Source organism: Engystomops pustulosus, chromosome 7 (assembly GCF_040894005.1).
Source record: "Engystomops pustulosus chromosome 7, aEngPut4.maternal, whole genome shotgun sequence".
In the NCBI taxonomy this organism is placed as follows: Eukaryota; Metazoa; Chordata; class Amphibia; order Anura; family Leptodactylidae; genus Engystomops; species Engystomops pustulosus.
Genome location: NC_092417.1, coordinates 56,605,278 through 56,618,430, shown reverse-complemented (window position 1 = coordinate 56,618,430; position 13,153 = coordinate 56,605,278). Strand labels below are relative to the sequence as shown.

The 13,153-nt window shown below is 41.7% G+C and overlaps 1 protein-coding gene across 5 annotated transcripts in view; it reads right to left on the bottom strand.

Moving 5' to 3' along the window:
* The window catches only part of KLHDC1 (kelch domain containing 1), a 28,049-nt gene that overhangs the window by 13,622 nt on the left and 1,274 nt on the right, over nucleotides 1-13,153 (bottom strand). For 3 of the 5 annotated variants that reach the window (XR_011848861.1, XM_072116002.1, XM_072116000.1), the window contains exons 2-7: nucleotides 9,408-9,478; nucleotides 7,925-8,042; nucleotides 7,281-7,399; nucleotides 6,077-6,155; nucleotides 3,602-3,685; nucleotides 3,435-3,515 (exon numbers count right to left, since the gene is read on the bottom strand). Coding sequence is in view for 4 of the 5 variants with exons in the window: in XM_072116002.1 (XP_071972103.1) it covers nucleotides 3,435-3,515; nucleotides 3,602-3,685; nucleotides 6,077-6,155; nucleotides 7,281-7,399; nucleotides 7,925-8,042; nucleotides 9,408-9,478 (552 nt within the window). In the remaining variant the exon portion in view is untranslated. Of the gene's footprint in view, nucleotides 1-3,434; nucleotides 3,516-3,601; nucleotides 3,686-6,076; nucleotides 6,156-7,280; nucleotides 7,400-7,924; nucleotides 8,043-9,407; nucleotides 9,479-9,820; nucleotides 10,221-13,153 lie in introns of those variants that run through there. The other 2 variants (XM_072116003.1, XM_072116001.1) reach the window with 2 other exon arrangements.

Here is a 13,153-nt window from a genome sequence, read left to right as displayed (position 1 = left end):
CAAAAGTCAATAATAAAGGTTATTAACTCCTTTAGAAACTACTTTTCTTTAGTGACTATTGCATTTATAAAGAGACTAGTACAAAAAGGGATGTATTAAAAACGTTTTATCAAGCTCAGCTTCCTCACTAAGATTCAGATGCTGAACACCTTCTTTCCCTTCATGCACGAGCCTCAGTTACAATATCCAGCAAGCCATAGAGCTCTGCCACAACCCCCCCTCCTCCATCTCGCAGGAGACATCTCAGTGTGATACAACTCTATCACTCTGTCACACCCCTCCCATCACACAGGTTATCGTGATACAGCTCAATAATGTTGTTCCCCTTCCTCAGTCATGCCCCCTTGTGTTATACGCACTGCCCAGTCATCTTACCCCAATGTTCTTTGATCCGCCAGTGATCTTAGATTATTCTCTACCTTAATTAAAACCTCTCAATCACGTCTCCAGGACTTCTCCGGAGCTGCACCTATTCTATGGTGTGCCCTACCCCGGACTAACAGACCAATACCCAACGACCAACGTTTCAAAACGGGCTCTTAAACCCCATCTCTTTAGGCAAGCACACACATTGGGGCACATTTACTTACCCGTCCCTGCGTGTACCCCGATCCAGAGTGTCCAACGAGAATGAACTATGCCGCGATTCACAAAAATCACGCGCCCGATTTCCTGCATGTGTCGCTTCCCCGCTCAGGTCCGCCGGAGTTCACCTTCTTCCCGGTGTTTGTTAGTGCATTGGCTTGCGACACAATTTTACTGTTAAATCCTGCACTCAGTCCGAATCCGTCGGAACGTCTGAAGGCCCCCTAATTTTTTCGCATGAAAGCTGGGCCAATGCATGCAACACAATCCCCTTCTAAATGCCTGTCTCAGCGGCGCGATACCCGAAAACGCTCGAAAACCCGACGGAAATGTGGCCACGGGATCCTTAGTAAATAAGCCCCATTAAGTGCAGTTAGTGAGTGTGATAGGCCTGCCTAATTAAATGGGGTTTAAGAGCATGTTTGAAGCTTGGGTTTCGGTATAAGTCTAATATTCCGGAGTAGGGCAATACAGGGAATTGGTGCAGCTCAGGAGAAGTCCTGGAGACGTGAGTGGGAAGTTCTAATTAAGGAAGAGAATAATCTTAAGATCACTGGCAAATGGAACAGTGCGTGTTGGACGGGTTAGACAGAGAAGAAAGCAGATGTAGGGAGGTGCAGCATTATGAAGAGCTTTGTGGATGAGGGTTATTCATTTAAACTGTCTTCAGAATAAGACGGCAACCAGTGCAGTGACTGGCATAGGATGAAGGAATCAGAGAAGCGTTTGGTATGAAAGACGAGCCTGGCTGCTGCATTAAGAATAGCTGTAGAGGAGAGAGTTTAGTGAGGGGAAGACTGGTTAGTAGGGAGTTACAGTTGTCTAGACGAGAGTGAATCAGAGTCACAATTAGTGTTTTAGAGGTTTCAACTGGTCGGATTCTAGAAATATTTTAAGGTGAATCCAGCAAGAGTGAGCAACAGATTGAATATATGGTGCAAAGGAGAGGTAGGAGTCCAACACAACCCCAAAACAGCAGGCCTGCTATCTCAGGGTTAATGTGGACATCAAAGACAGAAATGGAGAGATCAGGGTTGGGTCAGTTAGTAGGCGGTGGAAAAACAAAAAGTTCAGTTTTTGGAAGTTTCAAGAAGAGGGAGGATATGATGTTAGAGACATCAGAGACAGTCACTGGTGTTCTGCAATAAGGCAGGGGTGATGTTACGTGCAGTGTGCTTTAGGTTAATAGAGAGAAGCATCCTGAGGAGGAGCTGGTGGTCCACAGTATCAAATGCAGCTGAGAGATCCAGAAGAATGATGAGAGAATAATCCCCTTTGGATTTAGCAGTGAGGAGATCATTGGAGACTTTAGAAAGAGCAGTTTTAGTGGAATAGATAGAGCCAAAACCAGATTGTAGGGGCTCAAGGAAGGAGTTAGCTGAGAGATAGCGGGTTCAAAGCCTTTAACACCTTGCCGACCGAGGACGAACTATATCGTTCTTGCGCGGCAAGGGGTGTATGGAGAGAGCTCACGAGCTGAGCTCTCTCCATACACAGCGGGTAACGGCTGTATATAACAGCCAACACCCGCCTGTCACTGCCGCGGTCGGTGCTGGCACCGATCGCGGCAGTTAACCTGTTAAGCGCTGCGGTCGAACCCGACCGCGGCACATAACATATGCGATCGGTTGCTATGGCAGCCTAGAGTCTCATTGAGACTCGTAGGCTTGCCATGTGCAATGATTTATAATAGCCAGCAGAGGACAGGCTATTAAAAATCATTGTAAAATTGCTATATACTTTAAAAAAATATGAAAAAATAGTAAAAAAGTAAAAGTTTAAATCACCCCCCTTTCCCTAGAACTGCTATAAATATAAATAAACAGTAAAAATCATAAACACTTTAGGTATCATCATGTCCCAAAATGCCCGAGCCATCAAAATAAATTAGCGAATTTTTCCGGCGTTTAACCCCGTAATGGAAATTGGCGCCCAAAGTCAAAAATGCCACTTTTTTGCCATTTTGAAAAATATAAAAAATTCAATAAAAAGTGATCAAAAGCCCATACAGTCCTCAAAATGATAGCATTAAAAACGTCATCAAAAGTCGCAAAAAATTACACCACCCACAGCTCCGTGCACTGAAGTATGAAAAAGTTATTAGTGCCAGAACATGGCAAAATGAATAATTTTTTTTTTTGTACAGAAGGTTTTACATTTTTTTAAATGTATGAAAACATTATAAAACCTGTACAAATTTGGTATCCTCGTGATCGCACCGAACCAAAGAATAAAATAGACATGTGATTTGGGGCGCTCAGTGAAAGTTGTAAAATCCAAGCCCACAAGAAAACGGCGCAAATACGTTTTTTTTCATCATTTTCACTGCATTCTGAATTTTTTTCCCGCTTCCCAATACACGGCATGGAATAATAAATACCATCACTATGAAGTGCAATTTGTTACGCAAAAAACAAGCCCAAACAGAGCTCTTTACATGGAGAAATAAAAAAGTTACAGATTTTAGAATGTGGGGAGTGAAAATTTAAAATGCAAAAACAAAAAAGGGCTACGTCCCTAAGGGGTTAACACAAGCAACTTAAAAAAATTACTGTATTTTTCGGACCGTAAGGCGCACCATCAATAAATGCCTGCTAAAACGTCTAGGTTCATATATAAGGTGCACTGGATTATAAGGCGCACCTGATTATAATGATCAGCAGGTGGCAGACCTGTGCACAGTTCAAGGCAGCTGTTGTATGCAAGTACGGTTCATGTATAAGGCACACTGGACTATAAGGCGCACCTTTGATTTCTGAGAAAATCAAAAGATTTTTTGTGTCGCCTTAAAGTCCGAAAAATACTGTATTTTGTTTTACATTCAAACCACATAACAAAGTGATACTTACTAGTACCCGGCCAGCAAACACATATCCTTTATTTCCAAGGAGGGCGCAGGAGTGGGCTGCCCGGGCTTGAGGCGGCGAGTTCTGGTAATCAGGTAAGCGCCACTTATTAGTGGACATTCATGATAAAGAGATTAAAAGATATTTCACATAGAGGACATAACACTTACTTTTACCACTGGTTGTATCCAGTTTTGTTTCTCTGTGTCAAACACATGGACATCATTGTTCCATCCCCAAAACATCTGACCTTCCTACAGAACAGTAAAAAAGGAATAGTATCAGGGTCAGAAAAATAAGGCTGCTTCTTCCAAAAATAGCATCCTACCTGGCCACAGATTTTGTTTAGCATTGAAGCTCCATAATATTTACTGTAAAGAGGTTTTAGTTATCCATGTCTTATGCCTAAAGGATATAATAAATCAGATCATGAGGGTCCACCGGTCAGCAACCCTTCCTTCCCCTCCTGCTTCTTGCACACTGTAACATAGAGGGTCTGGTAACACCCCCAGTTGGCCATTGCCGCCTGAATCGCACACATGAAAACTCAGTCGTGCCTGTATCTTTAAGATATAGACACCATTAATGCACAGAGAGGCACAGTCTGTGCCGCTCTGTAGGACTCAGGTAGCATGCCCCGACACAGAGCAGAAGAGCCAGGAAGATGAAGAGGGCGCGAATGGCGGCATGACAGGGTGACAAGTCGAGGTGAGTAACTACTTTATTATGTTTAGAATTGATAGTATGTAAACCCTCAATTTCTGTATAATACTTTTTCTACAAGTGTCAACATAGTCGAACCAAGAATACAAAGCATAACTTAAAGGGGTTGTCCGAGTTTTTGAAAAAAAGCTAAAAGTGGCCGGGACAGGGCTGCTTAAAAAAAATAAAGATGTACTTACCTCCCGGTGCCCTCCCGTATCCAGCGCTGCTGTCACTCCGGTCCGGGCGCCATGTAAACAAACATGGCCGCCGGAGCAGCGCTGGATTCAGCTTCCGGCCGGCCGTGGCCGAGCACGCCTATCCGTCCCTATACACAGCATTGTGTATGGGGGCCGGAAGGTTGTCGGGTCCGGCCGGTACTGAGTCCAGCACTGCTCCGGCGGCCATGTTTGTTTACATGGCGCATGGACCGGAGTGACAGCAGCGCTGGATACGGGAGGGCACCGGGAGGTAAGTACATCTTTATTTTTTTTAAGCAGCCCTGTCCCGGCCACTTTTAGCTTTTTTTCAAAAACTCGGACAACCCCTTTAACATAACTAAATTGTCACAGGAACAATTGCATGTTTTATAGAAGTGTCAGTTCCTGGAATCCCCTATAGGCGACATGGTTCAAATAAGTGTATTTCTGCTCCCTCCTGTAAATCGGGTTCATGGGTTACGAAATGGAGTTACTATAGTGCTGCCAGGGCTTCCAGATTTCCTCCAACAATTGATGCCTTAGAAAACAATAAGCTAACGCTTTTTCGAAATTGAATGTCTTAATTATTGCCATCTCTAGCTCTCTCAGAGAGGCACTGTTTGGTGATTTCCAATACCTAGCTATCGCCATCCTGGCTGTGGTAAGTATTTTAGCGATCAATGATCTATGTCTAGGTGGTAGGGTTTGGAGGTCTAAATCTAGAAAAACCTGAGCTGGCCCTTTATTAAGTAAGGAACCCATTAATCTTTCTAGCATATTATAAATTGTACTCCACAAGAAGATGGTATCTTGGGACAGTTGCAGAGTGTGTGCAATAAGAAAGCCTCAATTTAAAGCAAGCATACCTTCTTGTTACAGTTGGTGTCCTGATGCTGGATCTTATGTAAAAAAGCCTTAAAACCGTATCATTTTTGCAAAGTCTTTTTTAACTTATGCCAATCGGACCAGGTACTCCGGTGCCCTGGTGACATGCCAGGAGTGCCCGAATCCAAATAGCATAATTTAAAAAATGTTTTTTTTTTTTGCTTTTTTTGTTAAATTGATACAGATGTATTGCTCTTCCAGAAACAGAATACCAACTGCAACAAGAAGGTATGCTGCTTTAAATTGAGCATTTCCAAGAGGTAGATATCCTTTAAGTGTGAAAAGAAGCTGCAACCAAATGTATAGGATTTCCATTAAACTCTCTGTTATAGAAAAGTGTAATAGGAAAAAAATCCGGAAGTGAACGGAAAATTAACTTCCGTTATTTGTAGTTGAAAAAAAAGAACACAGCTGCTGCACTATATTTCCCCTGCTATAAAGAAGAGAAAGACACACATGTGAACTTAGTCTAAAACTACCACATTCATTTATATACATGGAGGCTTTAATCAATTTATTCAAAATGTTCTGCAGTTTTACTTTGTGTTTCAGTTCCTCACCATTTTTAAGATCTCTTTTGTATGTGTTTTCAGTGGAACATGAACAGGACATGGATTTTAGCTTCTGGGAATAAACAAGAATTCTTCCATTCACTTACAGCAGCCAGAGTTCTTAAAAATAAGAAAGTGAAACACAAAGTAAATGATAATATTCCAAAATTTACACATGGTTTGTATTTTAAAGGAAATATATTCACCAGAAGCAAATGAGAATCATAGAATGTATTTAACTGGTTTATTGTGTCCATTGTTAGACACATGGTAATGAAAACAAACAAACAAAAAAAAGTTGTGTTACCCATGATGCATCATGTACATCAAAGCAGTCGTTAAGTTCATTGTGTCTCCGACTTCCATAGCCTCCAAAATAGATCAATCTGCATGCCAAAAAAGTTATATTAGTGGTGGTATGGAGAGGGGCGAAGTATGACTGCTCCAATTATATCTGAGGGGCTAAATAGTAGGTAAAGCAGTTACTGATATATAGAATACCCGGCATCTTACCCTAAGGCCACATGCACACTGATGTATGCCTGCACAGTTACGGTCGGCGGCACACGTCATCCGCGATGGAGAGGAGGAGGGGTGACCCCTCCCCTCTCCATAGCGATCCACGGCGGAGGGCCACATATTACAGCACCGTATCTCTTGGTGCGGCCATTGCCGGTCTATGGGGGGGGGAGGCGTGTGCCAGTCTATGGGGGCTTGCGGCCGTAGATTTGTTCCCTAGGGTCGTGTGAATTCGGCCTAAGCTCCAGTCACAATCTTGTGTCATAAATAGAATGCGGTCTGATGGCTGGGATACCCAGCAATCACAAAAATGGGGTCCCCAATTGTCCTCAATATGAATAGAGAGGCAGTACGCACGAAGGACCACTGTTAAATCACTTCTAGGGGACCAAGTAACCCGAGGACAGTACTCTGGCCATTGGGCTTAATAGTATAATGACATTTGAGGATTCTGTAATACTGTAGGGGATTATAGGGACAGCAGTCACCCTATTTAGATCACAAACAACCAGACAGGATTTCAATAGATTAAAAAAAAAAAGCAGACACCGTCATTACTGCCACTACCAACAATAGATGATGTCACAGCATAACAAATACTTGTGCAATCTCCAAAGACTTTTTTTCATGCAAACATGGTCAAAAAATTGGTGCCGACACAATAATATATCCGGGCCAATGTCTAGAAATCGTTCATTGAGTACCCAAACAACTATTGCTGCCTAAAGCCCAGAGGCCGCAGTAAAGGATAATACTAAGTGCAGTTACTAGAGAACTACTATCAGAAAACAAAAAATATATATTTTGTTATTTGGTTTTAGCTGTACCATACAGCCTTCCTCAGGATAGCATCCATGTATGAGGATGACTATGTTGCTGTATCTGTATATATTTGAGCCTTGTTAGTGTAAAGGACAAAATCTCTGCCCAATCTAAAAAACATGGAATAAAAGCCATACAATGGCATCTGGATAATGGTTACCACTGCTTACAGATCTTTATAAACCCAGCAGGATAGTTTGTCTCTAGCAGTCGGTGGTTGACCCTTGAAATGTTTCACTTGCTTCCAGGTGAATTCTCTGTTACCAGATCGCAGATTCACATAATACATCTGTATATTTACATGCAAACAACAAACAAAAAAAACCTGTCAATTCCACATAATGAAAATAATTGTAAAAACTTAGATTTTTCTAATGTGAATTAAAATAAAAAGGTAACACTATGAACTCTATGTCAAAGTACCACATATACTTGTGTATAAGCCAACTTTTTTAGCACAAAAAAATGTTACTCAGCTTATACTCGAGTCAAAAAAGGCAATACTCACCCTTCCGACACCCCCCTTAGGTCTTCTATTCTTCCTGCAGCTGCAGGTCCATGCGGTACACAGGCTTTGACGTCAGCTGCCACATACATCAGAGTGTGTGGTGTCTGCCGGCACACAAAATATGATGGCACCAATGGCTGACGCCACAGCCTGTTTGCCAAAAAGAAGATAAGACCTGCAGGGGGTGTCGGAAAGGGAAGTTTAAAAAAAAAAAAAAATGTATTAGGCATACTGGTGCTGACTATATACGGGGGCCAGGCAGGCTAGATGCCATTCACTGAATGATCAATGTAGACATCCATTTACCTGATTGCTGTAGCCCTTATCATCATATCCACCAAATATGTACAGTTTTCCATTCAAACAAGCCCCACAACTACCAGACATGGACGGGGGCATATCACCATCTGTTAAGTGCACACGCCTGCAATTATTACATAAAAGGACAATATCAGTGATTACATACAGACCACAATACAAGGTCAGCAGGGAAGTAACAATAAATAGTATAAGCACCTACAGACTTAGGTCGCACAATGCATCGAAACATCAATACTTGTGCAATACTTTCAAAATCAGAACAGTTCAATACTGGGTTACTGGGTTTCTGTCACTTGCAGTACTGAATGATTTCTACTTTTCTACAGACTGAACCTGTCGGGAGGGGATTCCCATAGAGGAGACATCTGTCCATCTATGGCAGTGATGGCAAACCCTTTTAGGAGCCGAGTGCCCAAAAAGGATCCAAACCCCCCCTTTATTTATCGTATGGTGCCAACCAAAAACTAAAGCAGTAACTTATTGCTCCCTGATCTTCAACAACTTTCAATCATATTGGCCGCCTGAGGACAGCAACACAGTAGAAAGATAGGAAATTTGCATAATGTTAGCTTCTTTCCAGTGTCGCTCTGTGCATAGAGAATCATGGGGCCAGCAGGAGGTCCTCCAAAGATAATTCGCCCCTGTCTATTCATTCACTCCCTCTTCCTACAGTCCCAAGTAGTGAACTAAGTATCAAAATATGACTGAAAGCAACATCTTTTAAGTTGCTTGGAACTGCAGGAAGATTCTTTTAGCTCTGTCTGGTGTGCTGGGGCAATGGACCGGGTGCCCACCCGTGCCATAGGTTCGCCATCACTGATCTATGGTGTCTAACTCTCAGGGCTGCCCCAGACATAAGGTCTCTGTGTTATTAAATTAAATATTTATTTTCCCAGCCCGGGGTGTTAACTCTCCACCTCCACACTCCACCTGCCATAAGGATACAGAGCCTCTATCCACTGGACTATGGGCTTACTGGTTGTCAATGGCAGGATTTTACGTAGCTTCACTACAGCCTCCATAAAGTTACACTATAACGCAGGCTTAATGCACTGGTATATAGAGACGAAAAAACAGCATAGCATATGGACACCAAAAACGCCTATCTAAATTAGCCATAAATTATACTATATAGTATACTATTTTATATTAACATTGCCAGGACAACCATCACAATTAATATAATAAACTGTCATAAAACACTAAAGCTTCTCCTGCCAAATCACTGGTTGACCGTTATTGATCGCATGTGTTTTAATGGAAACGCATATGCAATTAGGCCTAGCCTCCAAACATTTGCATTGCATTTCTAAACCCAATGTAAACGCCCCATGTGACCGCAACCAAAACATTAAGATAATACTTTTTTCCTTTTCTTGAAAGTATCGTATCGGTATCGATACTTTTCTGGGTATAGTATCGCAATCACAATTCTGTTATCGGTGCAGCCCTACTACAGACAACTTACCATAAACCATTTTCAATGTCAAACACCCAGATCTCATCATGTGGAAGGTAAACTTCATTTTCTTCTATTGTCTGTAAAAGCAGAGTAAAAAAAAAAAAATTATGAAGAGCATAAAATTTCTACCTTGTAAGAAAATATGATTAATAAATTATAAAAAGGAGCCAATGGCTCTCCCATAGAGTAGTAGATCAGTATGGTAAAAAAGCACACAGGTGTCCCGGACCCAAAAGGGGGAGGGGGGGGGGGTGTTATCTGGTATCCAAACAAATTTGAAGTTTTATTGACAGACAGATTTAACAGACGCGTTTCGATGGAGGATTCCCTCTTCATCAGATCCTACATATACCTACACATAACTTTTTTTTTATTCTTTAGTTCCAACAATACAGGACGAGGCGTTCAGAGCTCCCCACCTTGACTTCAGCGTTAAACTCTCCTCCTCCTTGACTTTACACAACCAGTTTACATCTCACTTCAAAGTTGATTTTTAGGATGATGTCACCACACTGGGCCATGAAAGAAACAAAAACTAGGAAGGTGTTAAGCTGCTTGATAATATTCTGGTAGTGTTTTATTAGGCCAGTTGCTGATGGCAAGTTCCCTTTAAGTACGTAAAAAAATCACAATCGGGTATATTAAATTTATCAGCATTGAACTAGTTTGTTATATTTAAATGTGACATACAGGTAGCAAGGGTAGCTCCATCAATACAGACAGTTGTCCTACACCAGCATTGAACTAGTTTGTTATATTTAAATGTGACATACAGGTAGCAAGGGTAGACAGTCTTATACTTAAAAGGAGAAAAATATACATTCTTAACCCCTCTGCAGTATTTTTTCCAAACATCCACCATTGCTTGGGTAGAACTGAATGTAAAGCAGGCTTATCTAAACCTAGTCACTGAGGGGGGAATGTAGGGAGTACAGACTGGTTAAAACTTAACCTTTATTCAATAGGTAATATTAAAATGTTGTAATACACGATAAGTAGATAGTGTAACCACAGTGTAAACCTAACACCATTGAGTGTACAAAATAGGTGAAATTTAAAAAGAGGAAGACCCCAGACCGCAATATTGCAATCAATGAATTAGTCGGGGACCCACGGTATATACAGAGGAGGCTAAGAAATTGTGGATGATAGGGTAGTCTGAGTGGTAAACCTATCAGTCCTAGAGTATTTGCATATCTGGACTCTACGGAGCTACTCTAATGTATTGACTATCCCCCACTAGCTCTCCTAATGATAGTTTATATGATCCGACGCGTTTCCTGATTACATTCATCAGGGATCATGATGTACTAAGTTAATAGACTAGACTTAGATATTCATTTTTAGTCTATCTAAACACTGATACAGCGTCTCCCCGCATTGATGATAGCGGCTACCGCCCGCGGGGAACGCCGGGTATATAAAGTTTACGCCACGCCCTCCATTGTCCTCACGGGGTGGCCCTTAGCCAATGGGAACGGGCCTGGGTAACATACCCCTCCGCACTGGGCCCGCCCCATTCACGTTGAAGGATGGTATATCCAATGAAAAGCCGGAGGCCGGAACCGACTTCCGGTCATGTGACCGTGCGTCATCGGGCCTCCGATCATGTGACCACGCGTCATTGGCATGCCCAAAGGACCGCCCCGTTATGACGCGGGTCACAAGCATTGGAGGAGGTGCGGGCGAAGGTAAACAATATTATAGGCCACTCCTAGATATGTATAGGACACGGATCCATGAGGTAAGTTTAATTTATGAGGGAATAAAAGGATACTTATCACTTAGCGTCCCCGATGGGGTGTTGTATAGTTGCGATCTGCCAGTAATGGACCGTCTAAAAATAGACAATATAGAATAAGACCTCATTCATGATGTAATGGGGTAGTGAAGCCCTATAGTCGTGATTATGCTAGGTTAGAGTGCCAAACTGTTGAGTGTAACTAAGACGAATATGGAGAGCCATGGAGATATAGAGACATAAGATAAGATAAAAATAGGCCAACACAGTGTAGAGCATTTGCCAGAACAGGATACTAGGCTTCGAGAGGGTGAAGAAGAGGGCCCTATGATACTGCACCTAATTCAAGAATGCACCATATCCATTGCACAGGTAAGCTAGAATGGCTATTAGAATTACAGGAAACTAGTGAAAGACAAGCTCTCATTGAGGCCGTCTGGCTCAATGGTCCTAAGGGTGTAAATCCATCGAGTCTCCTTTTGACAGATCAGCCTATCCCAATTGCCTCCCCGTTTGGGTGGTCTAACCTTCTCGATGATCTGAAAGCGTAAACACTTAGGGTTACTGCTGTGTTCATTTGCAAAGTGTCTAGCTACTGTCGTCTCCCGGTGGTTTCTAATGTCGCCCATATGTTCCTGTATCCTGATTTTAACCGGACGATGGGTTTTTCCTACATAGTTGAGCGGGCACGGGCATGTAAGCATGTATACCACTCCTTCAGTACGGCAGTTGGAGTAGTCCCTGATGGAGAATGTCTCTCCCGTGCTCACGCCCTGAAACGTGTCCCCTAGAAGGACCAGTGTACAGACGCTGCAGTCTCCACATTTGAAGGTGCCGGTCCAAGGCGAAAGCCATGTAGTTGCCACTCGAGCCGGTTCAAGATGGCTGTGAACCAACCTATCCCGTAGATTTTTCCCTCTCCTATAAGTAATAGAGGGGTAAGGTTGCAAGCAATCTTTAAGATTCGGGTCCTATCTAAACCTAGCCAAATACTAACCAGCAGATCTTTAATTGAAAAAGTTTTAAAATATTTCCTCTTAAATACAAAACCAATTCTCCTTCTAAGCCTGCAACCATACAATTTTAATTAGATCCAACAGACAAGCTTAACCATATGCTTCCATATTAAGTAAACTTGCTCTTCCCCAGCGTTGTGAAGTATATAGTATGCCTTTAGACACCCTAGTTCTATCCAGGGCCTAACTTTTCTTCGTGGGAAAACCCCTTTAATTATGAAATCTATTGATGGCCCAATTTCAATCCTCAAGTATGTGCACCTTGTGAGCACATAAATGAATAATCTATTTTCAGATTACTCACTATCAAAAGGATTTAGAAGGATCTGACTTTTACTTTAATTTATGATATTTTATAATAGGAGATATTCAAATACATATCAATTGTTTGCTTGAGAGCTGACAGAGATGAAGCTTGGTTAATGCATGAAATAATAATAATATCATATGTTCTTTATATAAACACCAAATCCCTTCCATTTTATTAGTTTAACCTAATTAGTTTAACAACCCATATAATAAAATTATATCATTATTGAACCCACATGATGAACGCTGTGAAAAAAAATTGTATAGCCTGCAAATGGGGCCAATGAGGAAACTAAAATCCTGGCAGGTGCAAGGTGCTCCTTCCCCTCTGTGCCTCGCTGTGCGCCCATAAAACAAGTAACGGCCACATGTGCGGGAATAAATTGCATAATAAATTAGAAGATGGGTTTTCTCTTTTTATCTTTTGGAATTGTGTAAATTTTAGGGCTAAATGGACGTATAACTGACAAAATTTGACCATTCTAAATTTCACCTAAATTTTGATTCAATTACTATGAAGATCTCAAGGGGTCAACAATCTTCCCAAATCTTGTTTCTGATAGGTTGAGGGCTGCAGATTTGAAAATGGGTTGATAATGTAGGGGGTTTTTGATGTTGAATATGTAAAATTTAATTCAAAACTGTATTTATCCCCAAAATAGAAAATTCTGAAAAAAACGAAAAAC